Source organism: Prunus mume, linkage group LG6 (genome assembly GCF_029339155.1).
Source record: "Prunus mume cultivar Tortuosa linkage group LG6, ASM2933915v1, whole genome shotgun sequence".
Lineage (NCBI taxonomy): Eukaryota > Viridiplantae > Streptophyta > Magnoliopsida > Rosales > Rosaceae > Prunus > Prunus mume.
The window spans coordinates 4,902,364-4,918,677 of NC_142703.1; the positions used below are offsets into that span (position 1 = coordinate 4,902,364).

The following is a 16,314-nucleotide window of genomic DNA, read 5'->3' on the forward strand; positions in this document are numbered from 1 at the left end:
TGGGATCCGTGGGAAGAGGGAGGTCTGAGTGCAGGGGTAGGGTGGTGGCGGAAGGAGTGGGGTCCGTGGGTGGAGGGAGGAGGTCTGGGCACTGGGGCAGGGCGGTGGTGGACGGAGAAGGAGGAGAAGGGCGGAGGTGAAAGGGAATGGGTCCGGGTCAGTAAATGGCAATAAAGGAAGGGAGGGTCCGGTGGTATGTGGTGGTGTGGATGGGTCGGGGCTGGAGAAAGGGAACGTATCTTCCATGAAGAGAACGTCGCGGCTAGTGAAAGTTTTATGGGTTTCAAGGTCATAAAGTTTGTAAGCTTTCTGGCCAATGGGATAGCCAATGAAAACAGATTTGTGGGCTCGAGGAGCGAATTTGGAGCTTGGGTGAATAGAGGTGGCATAGGCAAGGCAACCAAAAACTCTCATATGGTTGTAAGAGGGTGCTTTGTGGTAGAGAATGTCAAAAGGGGTTTTGTTGTGGAGGAGAGATGTAGGGAAGCGATTGATAAGGTAAGCGGCAGTAAGAACACACTCCCCCCAAAATTTTATGGGCAAATTAGATAGAAAACGAAGGGCTCGTGCAGTTTCAAGGAGATGGCGGTGTTTGCGTTCAACAACTCCATTTTGTTGGGGTGTGTAAACGCAAGAGTGTTGATAAATTATCCCATGGTCAGAAAAGAAATTGCGCATGGAGAAGAATTCTCCCCCATTGTCAACACGGATTTGTTGAACTTTGAGATGAAATTGTGTGTCAACATAGGCAAAAAAGGTTTTGAGGAGGGCTTGTGTTTCATGTTTATGTTTCATAAGAAAAACCCAAGTAAAACGAGAAAAATCATCAACTATGGATAAAAAATAATAAGCCCCAGTAAGAGAGGGATGTTTATTAGGACCTCAAATGTCACAATGTAAAAGAGAGAAAGGTCTAGAAGTTGAAATAGAACTAAGGCCAAAAGGTTGGCGAGTTTGTTTTGCCAACGGACAAATATCACAAACATGACGCGAATCAAAAGAGCAATTTAAAGAGGTACTAGCTAAGAATTGCAAACGGGCTGGGGAAAGATGTCCTAGCCGGCGGTGCCAAAGGTTGGTGGAGGTGGTGAGAAGGTGACAGGAAGATGGACGGTCATTGGAGGTGGTGGAGGCGAGCGCCACTAGGTAGTAAAGATCTCCTCGTCGCTTACCCACACCAATCGTCGTCTTCGAAACCAAGTCCTGCAAAAGAACCCAAGAAGGAAAAAAAGTTACGGAACAGCGTAACCCATCTGTAATTTTACCAACGGATAAAAGATTAATATTAAAACTAGGCACACATAAAACATCTTTCAATTGTGTATGAGAATTTAATGAAATTGTTCCTGTCAAAGTGATCGGAGCCTTGTCTCCACTAGGCAGGAAACAGGAGATGAATGAGTGGTGGGGGTGCTATTTGTCAAGAAATGAGAAGAACATGTGATGTGATCTGTCGCGCCGCTGTCAATGATCCATGGACCATGAGAGGAAGCGATGGGTGACAAACCTTGAGAAAAGGAACTAGCAGAAGCAGCATGTGCTTGCGGGTTGGAAGAAGAGGAACTGCATGTATCAGCCATCACAGACATGATTTGTTGATATTGGCTGTCGGATAAGTGGGGCATGGCGGACTGAATATCTTGGAGAGTTGGAGCATGGGCGGTGACTTGGTGGGCAGCAGATGAGGCATGAGAACGGTGGCTGTTGCCGCTGGTGCTGTTGGTGTTGTGCCGATGCTGCTGCCATTGTTGGTGTGGTTGCGGCGTGGAACGGGCTTCGGCCATAGCGGGGGTGACCGGGTGGGTATCCATGAAGTTGGTAACAGGTATCTCGGGTATGGTGATCATAGTTGCAATAGGTGCAGTGGAGTGGAGGTCGATCTCCTCCTGGACGAGAGCGAGAATCATGACGAACGGCCATGGCTGCAGTCTGCGAATCTGGAGTACGTGTGGAGCCAAGTTCCCGCTGTTTCTCTTCCTGTGAGATGAATGAATATGCTTGTCGAGCCGACGGGAGAGGTTTCATCAACAAAATCTGGCCACGGATGGCACTGTAGGATTCGGGTAATCCCATGAGAAACTGCATAAGTCTATTGGTTTCGTTCTGTGCGCCGCATGTGCAAGATGTGGCCTCACTGAAGGATGCCAACTCGTCCCAAAACCCCTTCAATTTGGTGTAATATGCAGCAATAGAAAGCTGTCCTTGAGTGAGAGAAGCAATCTCACGGTTGATTTGAAAGAGACGAGGGACATTGTTTTGAGAAAAACGCTCGCGAAGGTCATCCCAAATGTTGTGAGCGGTGGATAAATAAATGACGCTGTCAGCCACATCTGGTTCCAGAGAAGTTAAGAGCCACGACACCACCATGTCGTTGCATCGCTGCCATGCCGCAGAATCGAGAGGGTGCTTGTCCGCCTTAGGTTTCTTGATGGATCCATCTATGAACCCAATTTTATTTTTAGCACTAAGAGAAATCTTCATCGAGCGAGACCAAGTGTTGTAGTTGTCGCCATTGAGTTTCTTTGAAACAAGGACCAAACCAGGGTGGTCTGAGTGGTTGAGAAAAAGAGGGTCATCGGCTTCATTGCTGCCCTTTGCGGAGGAGCCGTCGTCACCCATGTGTGGGAGACGAGAGAAGAAAAAAAGCTAGGTTTTTGAAACCTGCTCTGATACCATGTAGAAAATATATTTGGCTTGAATAATATTTCATTAATAACATAGAGATATATATACACGAGTTTTCCTTGTACACTAAGGAATCCTACAATCTAGGAATTCCATCTAGGGAAGGATTGGGTATATGAATCAATTACAAATTCTTTCCTATCTAAAATACATTTACTTTCTAACATTCTATGACCATACGCATTTTCAAATTATTCTGCATAACTCTGTAAGAAACACTTTTAGTTGCCAAAAAACACTTTTATCTCTTCTAGAAGCACTTGTCATATATATGTTTTTGGTTTAAAAATTAGAATTTATTGTTTTTATGCTTTTTAACAAGGAAAATGGTATTAAGCTTGGGTCATTTTCTCAATGACTACATAGGGGGTGCCGGCACATCTGCTTGAATTTTCTGCTATCTAAGCAACTATTTATTATAAGGGAGTTTCACTAAAACACCCAAAATGGAGGTTGAAATTATAAAAAAACCCAACACCCAAAACACTTTATAAACACACCAAAAACCCATCATTACACACACTTAAAACCCATTTATAAACACACCCAAAAAGTTGACTTTGGGGTTGATTTTGGGTGTGTTTCTATGTTTAAATAGTGCTTGGATTTTTTTATAAATACATGTCTAGGATTGGGTTTATTTATAAATTTGTATTATTGTAATTATTATTTTAATAATATACTAAACTCACACTACATTAGTGGGTCCTTTGCTAAGCTCCTTACTCAAGTTTTATTAGTGCGATCAGAAAATGCTCCATCTTCCTCACTTTCTGCTTCACTTGTTCTTGACCATTTTGTTTCATTCACTTCACTCAAGGAAGATTGTATGTAACGGCCCAAAACGCTTAAGCATTGGTGTAATTGCAAAATTCTATAGTAAGGGTGCAATCTAATATAAAAAAATTATTCTCACCCCACTCTGTTTTACTATTGACCCAAATTCAAAACACATAACTTACATGCATTTACATATAATAAATATCTATATAATTCTTAGAAACTATAGATTTTAAGGGGATCTTAAACTGTATTAAAAATTAATGTATGGAACCTGGCACCATGTTTCGATATTTTGGGGATCTGAAAATTACATGAGTAATTCTTCATGGACATGAACAAGGTGCGATAGATCGCCCTTTTGATTTCAACCATCACAATGGAAAGCTAGCATTAATATCAGACCCAGTAATGCTATCTCAAAGTACTTACAGCATCAGTAACTTCAAAATTTACCTCACTATGAACATGGCATGGTATCAAAATATTATCAATTCCTTGTTCTCGAGCTTTTTCGTTGAAGCTAAAGCCCAGACGTGGAAGCTTTCTAAAGGCGTTCCATGTTCTGCTATACCACCATAACAACATCCGGATCGGGGAGACTAGTTAGTGTAACAAGAAATGAATTCGAATAGAGGAGTAAGTAATGGTATCCAATCCTGCTGATGCTTGCTACATTACTGATTCCAGCATGTGCCTCTAAGAACCAATGGCATCAAACTGGAGACTCAAATAGCTTCACTGAAGTCTTCAACTCATACCACAAATCAGCTCACATGCTGCTTTGATCTATAAATAGTCAGAAGAAAAAAAAAATCAACTAAACCAAAAATGCAAGGATAACTAAACCAAGAGAGCTTGAGAACGTCCAGTTCTTGCGAACATATACAATAAGTGCCAATAATTTACTGATAATTTATTATTCCTCTTTACTGACTAATCGCTATGCTATCTAAAGTACTTCCTGACTAATCACCAGGAAATTGCATCATTGAATAGGAACTATACAATGTAAACCAGAAGAATATTCCTTTTGTTGGACATGATGAAACAGAAATGCTAACAGAAAACACCGATCAACTTCACTTCAAAAATTGTTAAACATAGGCAACCCAATATTGGAAACGTAATTTCCACATTACTATCATCAAGCTAGATGAAAGAATTTTAGACACAAAGGATCTAGAAACTTAAATGTTGTCAAGCCAAGGTTCTCTATTATCAACATTTTCAAGAAACACTCTGTAACGTTTATTTGCATCGTCTAAATAAAACACCAACCTCTGTACTAAAATAATAATTGAAATAATAGAATAAGAAGGCCATCTATCTAGACGGAAAACAGAGTTTCACCATCAGGAACAAAAGCGATTCCCCATATCAGTCTTGTATGACAACATTGTAACTTAAATGTTCTCAGTTGCAACGAGTTTTTCATTGTCATTTGTCCATTTTAAAACTATTGTGGTTCCACTATTCTCCCAAGCTATGGAGCCTGGACCATGGTATATGTCCCGTTGATAAGAGAACAAACTTCCTCTCAACTTCATTATCAATTAAAGAAAAGAGCCCAGCATGTACCTGTAACACCAGGAATCCCTTCATTCCCACAGACATTCTTTCCGTAGTCAATACCCAGAGTTTTTTTGTAAAAGAAAAACTTTACCTTTCAACCTTTCTTCACTAAACCCATGTTTGCCTAGTGCTTTCTCTTGCTACTTCTCACGAAGCAGATGTCTTCCAAAATGTGCTTTTCTGATTTTATCTTGGAATTTGAAGTACCCAAGACACAAAGTACCTCATCACCCTCAGCAGGTTGGACATAAATTCTTGGGACATCATATAAAAGGACTACTCATTTATCATTTCTTTTTTCTTCCCAAACACCACAATAATGGTGACCATAATGCAAAAGACCACTCATATATTCATAGTCCATTGCATACTGCTGCTAAGTGGTCATTTAAACCATTCAAAACAATGTAAAGTTCTTTTCTTTGCTTATGCCTTGTGTCATTGGCTAGGAACTCATGGATCTTGTTCCCCATTTGGATTGAGCTACAACCAGGAACCTTTTCTATTCCCTGCTGTCTCATGACTTGCCTATAGGTCAACACATCTTTCCATTGTCCCATTGATGCACTCAAATTCGAAATAAGAGTTAAATAGCTGGGATTTGCAGGCTCCTGCTCCATAATCCGTCTGGTTAGAGATTCCAACAGATCTCCATTTCCATGAATCTTACAGGAACCTAGTAGACTGGCCCAGATGACAGCATTTGGCTCCAAATGCATGTTTTCTAAGAACATGACTGCTTCTTCCAACTTCCCAGCCCGACCTAGAAGGTCAACCATGCAACCATAGTGCTCTATTCGGGGTTTGATGCCAAACTCTTGTTCCATCTGATCAAAAACTCTTTTACCCTCTTCCACAAACCCTCCATGAGTGCAAGCTGACAGAACAGCAATAAAAATGACATCATCTGGTTTAGTTCCCTCTGAACACATTGTATCAAAGAGAGCTATGGCTTCTCTGCACAACCCATTAACAGCTAGACCTGACACTATCGTTGTCCATGTAATTATACACCTTTTAGTCATCTTTTTAAAAACTGCTTTTGCATTTTCTACATGTCCACACTTTGCAAACATGTCTATTAGCGCATTGCCTAGGGGAACAGACAAGTCAAACTTGTTTCTCTCAATATAGGACTCAATCCATTTTCCATGTTCTAGAGACCCCAAGTGAGTGCATGCGGATAGTAAGCTAATCAAAGTACTCTGATCAGGCCTGCACTTGCCGTCTATTAACATCTTGCGAAACACACAAAGAGCTTGATCAAACATGTGGTTATGAACATAACCGGAAATCATGGCATTCCATGATACAACATTTTTAAAAGGCATCTGATTGAATATGTTCCATGCAGATTCAAGATCTCCAATCATGCAGTATCCCGAGACCATGGCCGTCCAAGAAACTACTGTTTTCTTGGGCATCTGCTCAAATAAACACTGCGCAGACTTGACATCACCCAACCGTATATATGCAGTTATTAATGAATTCCACGTAACTTCATTTCTTTCTGGCATCCTCTCAAAAACTGAATGAGCTAATTCCATGTTTCCAGCCTTGGAAAGACCAGAAACAACACAATTCCATGTCACAGTGCTCCTATCTGGCATTGAATAAAACAACCTCATCGCAGGTTCTATCTCACCGTGGGCCATGTAAGCAGCAATCATCGAATTCCAGGAAACCACATCTCTTTCGGGCATTTCACCAAACACCTGGAAAGCCAAATCCAAACGACCTCTGCATTTAGCATAGAAATCCAAAAGGGTATTCTGAACAAAGACACTAGAACCAAAACCCATTTTGACAACGTCACCGTGAACCATTGTCCCATCTTCAAGGGCCTCGAAAGATTCACAGCACCTAAGAAGAAAAGTGAAAGTGAAACTGTTGGGCCCAATCCTAAGCGCCTTCATTCGATCGTACACGCGCAATGCATCTATACGAGCCTTTCCTACAGAGCATTTTATCAATGTGTTGTAAGCGACAACATTGGGGCAACAAGAATTTCGAAAAACAGAATAAGCATAATGAAGAAAACCCAGTTCTGAGGAGAGAGTGAGGAGCTTGGGAAGCAAAAAGCTGTTATCTTGCAGCCCATGGACGAAAATCTGAAGGTGGGTCTGCTTCAGCTCTTTGAGAGACCTGCACTCTTGCAAGATTTTAAGCAACTTGTGATGCATTGCGATTGTTCTTCATTCGAAAGACAGTTATTCTCGTTACACGAACGGGAAAGTATATTAAGGCATTTTATTTGGTTTGGTAAATGTCACACTTTTTTTTTTATATTTATTATTATTTCATTTTTGTTTTTTGGTCCTCAGTGTGTAACATTATTATCACTTCTCCCAAATACTTTGTAGGGTTTGAAGATTAAGTAATCTAATGTTACTTCAAAATATTGTGTGTTTTTAAAAGGTTAAATGAGTCTTGGCTAAGAAGATAATGACATTACAATAACAATATGAAGTTCAAGAAAGTAATATAATTAAACTCACAGGTTTTCATTGAAAACAATCTGGTATTGCAGTAGTACATATTTCCTCTCATTCTTGCAAGAGCAGAGAACACACATTATATCTTGCAAGGACAGTTTTTTTCTTTATTAATATTGTTTACAAGTGCCAAGCATAAAAAATCATACATTAATCGCCTAAATTTTACAACTAGAGAGGAAATATCATCTGTGTGGTCATAGCCCGGCATCACCTTCCATATGGGATAATTGGAAGTTGGGCCAAGGAGAAGTCAATTGGGCATTAAATATTATATAGATAATATATAATATTGAATTATCAAAAAAATGGGTCTTTGGGCGCTTGGGCACTTTAGATTTAAATTGTAGAAGATGGATTACTCATCTTGAGCTGGAATTGGTGGAATTGGTAGAGGGAGGAATTGTCGTCGTTGTGGTGAGGTAAACATGTCGTTTAGGAGAGGGAGAAGAAAGAAGAGAATAAGGGGTGGGAGAGTAAAAGAGACTTAATGTGTGTGTGTGTGTGTGTGTATATATATATATATATACGCATATACTATACTTAAAAATAAAAATAAAAATAAAAATAAAGTATTAGTATACTATTTAAATGTTCGAATATATTTAAAACGCATAATTGCTTCACTATACTTAAAAATAAAAAATAAAAGAGTATAGCCATGCCGCTGAACTATTCTTAAAAATAAAACAATAGTATACTTAAATTTAAAAATAAAAAAATTAGTATAGCCAAGCGGCTATACTATTTGAATGTTTCAATATATTGAAAACGCATAGCGTCTCTACACTTCAAAAAAATAGTATCGCCGCGCGGCTATACTCTATTTAAAAATAAAACAATAGTATAACCGCGGCTGTACGTAAAAATAAAAAATAAAAAATAGTATAGCCGCCCGGCTATACTATTCGAATATTCGAAAATATTTGAAATTGAAACGCATAGCCGCACTGCTTTACTTAAAGATAAAAGTTAAAAAGCAGTATAGCCGCTTGGTTATACGTAAAAATAAAGATAAAATTAGTATAACCGCTCGGCTCTAATGGTTTTTTTTTATACATGTTTTTTTCTAACTTCAAAGATAACCCGATTCTTGCATCATTTGGCCTTTCTTGAGATGAAGTTGGTTCTATATTAAGGAAAATAAGATTGTTTCATAAAAATAATAGACTAGTTTAAAGGATTATTGTGGCTTTACTCATTAAGTAATACTAAGAGTAATTTATAAAACGTAATAATCTTTCAATTAGATTCTAGAAGTCGACATATAATAATCTTTCGATTCGATTCTAGAAGTCGACAAGAAAATTTGAATGCTGGAAGAAAAAAATGTCCAATTGAACTATATATGTAATTTGTTGAGGCTTAAACTAGCAGTTAGGTCTCGTTTGATGACTAGTATTGAATTGGATTGGATAACTCCTTATATTTAAATCTAGCAAAACTAAATTGACATATAAATCTAATAAACGCATCCTCACCTATAGAACATAAGCGTCCTCTAATTGGCAAGAACAATACAATTATATAAAATAAATGGTGCCTCCATTCCAATTGGCTCTGAGCGAGAAAGCATGCTGGTACAGAATCAGAACTTATTATCTAGTGCCAAAGGCAAATTGTACTAAACCAATACCAATCTGAAGAATAATATTTGAAATTGCTTACCAACACCAATATGGCATAACCAAAGCATGTTGAAGCAAAAATTCTCTTTGCTTTTAATTCCTGTAGAAGGAAAAAAATCGAAGCATGATCAAAATACGTGCGGTCCTCCTCACTGGCAATGAGCCATCGTGCTTGTTCTCCATCTTTCTCCATTTTCCTTCGTTCCTCTTAGGCCTAAATTCATCAGCATCAAAAACCAAATAAAAACAATGAAAATTGGAGAAAAGCAGAGGTTTAGAGCCACCAACGTCTTCTTTTATGGTGTATTTATTAATCAGGAATTTGAATTCTTATAAGGAATTGAATTCTACCTATGCAGAATTTCTATGTTTACTTTACATCAAGAAATTAAAAAGTAAGTGAGGCCCACATAAAATTAGGAATTGAATTCATGATTTTGGAGGAATTCAATTATATGGTAGGATGTGGTATTCTAATTCCTGAAGAACTAACTTATTAGGAATTCATCTTTTTTACTCATTATATCCTTACACAATTTAAATTTTTTCAAAATTGTCATTTACTTTAACCCAACAACGAGGACATTTTAGTAATTAGCACCACTCTTACCCCAATTCCATATGGTTTAATAAACAACTTCAATATGAATCAGGAATCTAACTCCCCTCAATCATATGGTTTAGTAAACAACTTAAATAGGAATTCAGAATCTAATTCTTCTCAATTTAATTCCTCATAATCTAATTACGGATTAATAAACATGTCATTATAGTCCATCTATCATTTCCAAAGAGGCCTTATCTTAGAACCCTTTCACCCCATTCACCTTCCTGGCTTGGGTTTCATGTCACAGTCATGCCCAAAAGAGGTGTTCTCACCTACCAACTGCTCCACATAACCAAGTGATATACAACATATACATATATGTTTATAATAGTAGTAGAAATATAGCAATAGTAGTCTTTGTCATTAGTATAAGACAATCTATAAGTTATGGCAAGTTTAAATCTTAATTATATATAAAGAGCCAACAATACACAAAATGTCTGAGCATTTCCTTGAATGCAGTAATGTATTTGGATGAAACTATTTTTTATTCTTACGAAAATGCAGTCATTGCAGCAAACATAAACAAATTGGCTGAAAAAGAAAATCAACTAACTTCCGACAACAGACTCAGTAAAGAAATAACTTGAGAACCAAACAACAAACTCAGTAAAGAAATAACGTAATAAAAAATACATAACACTTCAAAAATTCATGATGAAAAAATAACAAAACCCATCATTTCATAAAATGAACGACCAAAGAAAGAAAAATGAGACTTGTCGCAACATCTCTCTGTTTTCTCTTCAAAGTATTCTCTGCAAACGAGTGAAGAACAAAAAACGCCACCATGTCATTTGAATTCGTAGAACAAAACCTAATACATTTTATCAAACACCTACCCTGCGAGTTAACCGTGCGAGCAAACACCTTCCTTTTTCTCGGAGTTGCAGAGACTGTTGTTCTTGATAACCAATGAAAACAAGGAAATTATAATAGAGAACCCAAGAAAGATGGAGGGTATTCAATCCACATCTTTGACCTCATCAATTTGCAGCAACGTTGCCTGATTACAAGTTGGTGGAACCCAACACCCAATTGAGATGGACCAAAGTCGTTTGCCAGGGAGAAAAGGGAACTTGCAAACCAATACCCAATTCAATAACCCAAAGTTATAGCCAATCACAAATGGCTCAGACTCCATGAACAACTTCGACTCAAAGTTGGGTTTTTGGGGGTTAAACTTTTCTGGGTATCATGAAAGTTTGAGGATTTGGTGACAAAAAATCAATTTTTTCAATTATTTTTCTGGGGTGTTTTGTTTTGGGTTTTAGCTTGGTTTCATGGCCTTATCCATGTCTGGTGTCTCAAATCAAAAGCACGTCAAACAAAGACATGAGTTCTTCTGCAACACAAATTCAAATATAAGTCCTGCAAATTGGTCTTACCTTATACGAAATCACCTCTCTCAAGGATCACCTAGACAAGCGCTTCTGGTTTACACCCGAGTTCGGCATCAAGGAATCTACATTGTAGGCCTACTCCCTTTGATTCTCAAGGCTTGTGCTTCTCTTTCCTCCATAAATCATGGGAAGGCATTGCACGCAGAGTCTTTGAAGTCTGGTATGAATTGTGATGTGTTGGTTGGTACCTCGTTAGTTGACATGTATGCGAAATGCGGGGATGTTTTTGAGTCCCGGAAAGTGTTTGATTATATGCCTGAGAGAAATGTGGTGGCTTGGAATGCAATAATTGGAGGGTACTTGAGAAATGGGGATACAGCGTCTGCAGTTTTCTTGTTTGAGAAGATGGCAATGCGGACATCTGTGACTTGGATTGAGATGATCGCTGGGTTTGCGCGAAGTGGGGACACTGTGGCTGCTAGGCGGTTCTTTGATCAGGTTCCACCTGAGTTGAAGAATGTGGTTACGTGGACTGTGATGGTTGAGGGGTATTGTAGCAATGGGAAGATGGAGGCAGCAAGGGAGGTTTTTGAGGCAATGCCACAGCGCAATTTCTTTGTGTGGTCATCAATGATTTCCGGGTATTGCAAGAAAGGTGATGTTAGGGAGGCCAAGTTCATCTTTGATAGAATCCCAGTCCGGAACTTGGTGAACTGGAATTCTTTGATATCCGGGTATGCACAAAATGGGTTTTCTGAGGAGGCTTTGAAAGCATTTGGGAAGATGCAAGCTGAAGGCTTTGAGCCCGATGAAGTTACTGTTGTGAGCGTTTTATCTGCATGTGCTCAGTCTGGGCTTTTAGATGTTGGCAAGAATATACACGATATGTTAGGTCATAAAAGGATAAAGCTTAGTCAGATTGTTCTGAATGCACTTGTAGACATGTATGCAAAATGTGGCGATTTGGTCAATGCAAGGTTGATCTTTGAGGGGATGACTGAGAGGAACAGTGTCTGTTGGAATGCTATGATTTCAGGTCTGGCCATTCATGGACGGTGCAAGGAGGCTCTTGAACTATTTCACAGAATGGAAGATTCAAATGAAAGGCCTGATGACATAACCTTTATTTCTGTTCTGTCGGCTTGTGCGCATGGAGGTTTAGTGGATGAAGGCATAGAAATTTTCTCCAAGATGGAGAAATATGGTTTGGCAGCAGGGATTAAACATTATGGATGCCTGGTTGACCTTTTGGGACGGGCAGGAAGATTAAGAGAGGCTTATGCTTTAATCAAGAGAATGCCAATCAAACCCAATGGCATGGTTTGGGGGGCTATGCTGGGGGCTTGCCGGATTTATATGGATATGGAGATGACTGAACAGGTAGTAAAGGATATTAGCACCCTAGATTCAAATATTGGGTCGGGTGATAATTTACACTATGTGCTTCTGTCAAATATTTATGCTGCTTCCGATAGATGGGAGACGGCTGAAAGGACAAGGATTGCCATGGCAAATGAAGGCTTTCAAAAGACACCTGCTCACAGTGCATTTGTGGCCAGCGGCACATAGCATGTCTTTCGTGTGCCTCTTCTTGGTAAATCATTGCTTTGTGGCAGATCATGACCACTAAGCAATTACCAAAATTGATTCAAATCATAAGCGCAACTCAAACATACAAATTGTGCGGTGGCTTAAGACGAGAGGATTTTGCATGGTTGTAGCTCCCGTCCCATTAGTTCATGTCAGAGTAGAGTTGACTGAGTTAATTTTGGTGATAAAACAAGATGCTTAGTTTCAATGAAATTAGGCACCAGTTGCTCAAACAACCTGATATAATGTACAAAGAATTGATTGGCATCAGAATGTCAGGCTCAACCATTGTTAAAAACAAAAGTGGAGTCGTCAAATCTTGGATTATTTAGGCATTGAATAAAACAGGAGTGGCAGCAGCTTCTGGATACTTCTGAACATGAAATCACTGCAAGGGTTCTTAAAAAGCCTTTAGCAAAATGGATTTTGCACATTCAACACAATTGTGCTGGTTTTCAGTTACAAAGAACTCATTTACGCTGCAGAGACTTTCATTCTTTTCCCCTTGTTGTGTATATTACAAGTATGGAAATCAAAATGAAGAACTTTATCTTTATGCTACCTCAGGTGACAAAAAATCTCAGTTAGACGACACGAAAGGAGTCGGCTATTTTTTTCAAATCCTTGTAATGCCTCTTCCACTGAAGACCTACAAATACAAACCAAGTATACAGTTAATTTTGTCTTCAGTTATGGCTATTGAATATATATTTTTTTTTCATAGTTAAAAGCATGCTGAAAGAGTCTACGTATCCTTACCACTTCCGGTCACATTAAACAAGTACAGGCGATTCCCAGCTGCAGTTGCTGTGATCAGAACATGAGGCGGCTCCAACTCATACTGGTAATATGTTCTTCCAGAGTCTTGTACAACATTTATGCTCATAACCTTCCCTTCAACATTCTCCCCAATAACTTCCGGTCCAAATGCATTGATCACTGTCTCTGGACGTCCAATTTTTTCAATTGTGGCATCTCCATCAAGATCTGGGCATAACAAGCAGAGTTTAAAAATCAATATCTAGAGACTGACTTCGGGACATGCATCCAAGGGCACTTGCCCAATAGCAGAAAGAAAAGAGAAAAACTAGATTGTATCAAAACTCACTATCTGCAAATCTCAGGACAGGGGCAACAATGACAGAGAGGCGCCCCTCCTTGGAGCTACCGAATCTCAAATCGATCTCTGTACCTCCTAGATCTGCTATTGATACAGGAACCTGTTGCATGGTAAAGCAGACAGATAAGTAAACTTGAGGCAGTTTTCAGACAGAAGGTAAAGCATGTGCAAACTTAAGCTCATGTTTAAATCTTTCATTTTGTTTAGCAATACAAGTATCATGTACCAATTTAAGCTCCCAAGTTTGATGGATTAGATTGCTACCTCTTCCCAATCTTGAGGAACTGAAAAGAGATAAGGGATGATAGGGCTCCAACCAACGCCATGACCTCCAGACTTTTCATCCGGTCTGCGGTATGTCCTCCATCCTGTCTAAGCATATACTTCTCAGTGAATGAGACCATATACTTGAAAACAAAAACAGAGAAAAGCAACTGTAATTTGCAGGACCATTCTTTTTTCTGCTTTGTAAACTGTTCAGTTTTAGAAAGGGCAGTCTATGCATGATTTTTAACTCATTGTGGGCTCTGCATATTATAATTATGATGTCCAAATTTATGCAATATGCACAAAACACAATGCCATATTACAACTAGAAAGAATGTTAGAATTAGAAGAGGGTAAATCTTATAATCTTTTTTTTTCTTCTTGCTTTTATGATATTTGAACTCTTGTTTGTTGCTATCAGAAGTGTAAGATGAAGGATACCAACCTTGTTCATCTGGTTCAGACAGACCGGGAATCCTGCCTGCTAGAAGACCTTGTTTTACCACTGCCAAGCCTTCCCTTGGAAAACCCAATACTGCAGAAGAAAACAAAGAAACTCCTGCAGACAGCACTGATCTTCTCTTCAAAATCCCAGAAAAGTTCTCAGCTTCTTCATCAACCAAACCATTCTCTGCTTTTGTCCTACAAGTTTCCATGTTCCAATGAAGATTGAACAACCAAACTCTGGGAAGGGACTGCTTGCGGCTGATAAGTCCAGCAAAAGCTGCCACTGGTAAGTAAAGCTGTTCTCATTTCCTCAACCACTTCAGAAATGGAAGAGAAGTGAGATACTTCTAGACTTCCTGTAATTTTTTTAGTTTGTGTTCAGAAAATTTAAGACCAATAAGAGAATGTTGTAGAAGTTGAGGTTCCCAGTTGCTTCTGATTTTTTGTAGCATTTGTGGTGCAGAAATCCCTGCGATTTTTTCCTAATCGTTTTAAGACTGACACGTGGCACTCTATATCTCTTGTGTTGTTATTTATCTCTTTGGCGCTCACCTTTTACTTCTGGTCGTCAACTTTATGTCTCCAAGAAATTAAATTGAGTAGTTGATCCCTCACTTACGCAAGAAAAGTTATTAGTTTTGCAAGCGTTACATGTTATTTCTAACTCTTATCAATAAAATACTAATAAATAAATAAAAAAAAACAAATTTCCAACACTCAAGTAATCTTGAGAAGACAAATATCATAAGCATTTTTTAATGGCGGAAAGCTCTTTTCTTTTTCTTTTTTTAACAAAGAGAATTCATTTATAGAACCAAAGACATACAAAGAACGATATGATACAGTGGCATCATTAAAACCTTCCTAGGACAACCTCATGGGACAAACCCTATGGAAAGAAAGAGTACCACACACGCTGAACTAACAAGAGAGCTCGATTTAGGTCACTTTGAACCATTACAATAAAAGAACAAATTAAAAACAAAAACTAACACATAGACTTCCAACGAGAATCGCAATTATAGACCAACACAGTTGACCCACATGAGAGGACCACATAACATTCCAATTGTCAAAAGAAGCATTTTACTAGCAAAATTATAGCCTTTGACACCCACACAAACTGCAAGGCATACCATAGCAGAAACCGAGAGAGCACACGTAGGAGGAACACATAAACAATAGTAAAAGGACCCCTAAGAAGCACTCCACTTCGACTCAGAACTGGACAAAAAAAACCTCATATGACCAAGCATAGTTCTTTGATCGGCGCAGAGTAGAAAAGATCACCACATCCCAACAACTACCACTAGTGTGGCTGTTGCCACCGTCATTGAAATAGAGACAAAATATCAGCCATCAGGTATCATAACTCTCCCGAGGAAAGATACAATCCAACATCACCACATAAACAACAATTAAAAAAAATCTTGAGCGGGGGAACTTTCCAAATTTATTTATTTATTTATTTTCGGTCAAAAGGGGAATTCCAACATAGACCTCTTTCAATATTGATAAGTTAGTGACTTTTTAAGATAAGACTTGATAAATTTATCCCCGGGATCCTATATTTTAGAATAGTAGTTTTTTTTTTTTTTTTTAAAAAAAAAAAAAAAATACAAGCGACGATGGAGGAGGGGAGAATCGGACCTAGGACTTTAGGCAGAGGGATAAATGCTGTTACCTACAACCCTCTAATTTTTCAATTGGTCCCCTTCTTTTTTAATAGACTTTTTTTATTTTAATGAATTCTCTATTAAAAAGTTGAAATGCACCA

The 16,314-nt window shown here is 38.6% G+C and overlaps 3 protein-coding genes across 5 annotated transcripts; 1 reads left to right on the top strand and 2 right to left on the bottom strand.

Annotated features, from left to right (window-relative positions):
* Nucleotides 1–4,164: 4,164 nt before the first annotated feature.
* LOC103336434 (pentatricopeptide repeat-containing protein At3g29230-like) lies at nt 4,165–7,460 on the bottom strand. 2 transcript variants are annotated; one of them, XR_016127649.1, is made up of 2 exons: nt 5,132–7,460; nt 4,165–4,254 (listed from the first exon to the last, which is right to left on the bottom strand). XR_016127649.1 is itself a non-coding variant. In XM_008239472.3 (1 exon), exon 1 carries the CDS (start codon nt 7,221–7,223, stop codon nt 5,394–5,396), a length of 1,830 nt encoding a protein of 609 aa, XP_008237694.2. In that variant the 5' UTR covers nt 7,224–7,460; the 3' UTR covers nt 4,547–5,393. The 2 variants fall into 2 exon arrangements, 1 of the variants encoding a protein (XP_008237694.2); XM_008239472.3 differs by lacking the exon at nt 4,165–4,254 and having other exon boundaries at nt 4,547–7,460.
* A 2,790-nt stretch (nt 7,461–10,250) lies between these two features.
* Nucleotides 10,251–15,052, top strand: LOC103336433 (Pentatricopeptide repeat (PPR-like) superfamily protein). Of its 2 annotated transcripts, none has more exons than XM_089055345.1 (3): nt 10,251–13,979; nt 14,080–14,177; nt 14,512–15,052. In XM_089055345.1, the coding sequence occupies exon 1, from the start codon at nt 11,054–11,056 to the stop codon at nt 12,680–12,682; it is 1,629 nt and encodes a 542-aa protein (XP_088911471.1). In that variant the 5' UTR covers nt 10,251–11,053; the 3' UTR covers nt 12,683–13,979; nt 14,080–14,177; nt 14,512–15,052. The 2 variants fall into 2 exon arrangements, with proteins under 2 accessions (XP_088911471.1, XP_088911472.1); XM_089055346.1 differs by having other exon boundaries at nt 14,515–15,052.
* LOC103336432 (thylakoid lumenal protein (Mog1/PsbP/DUF1795-like photosystem II reaction center PsbP family protein)) lies at nt 13,101–14,843 on the bottom strand. The gene is given in 6 exon segments (XM_008239469.3): nt 13,101–13,352; nt 13,463–13,690; nt 13,812–13,923; nt 14,088–14,191; nt 14,536–14,737; nt 14,739–14,843. Coding segments are annotated over 6 exon segments (816 nt in total). The 3' UTR covers nt 13,101–13,287.
* Nucleotides 15,053–16,314: the final 1,262 nt, after the last annotated feature.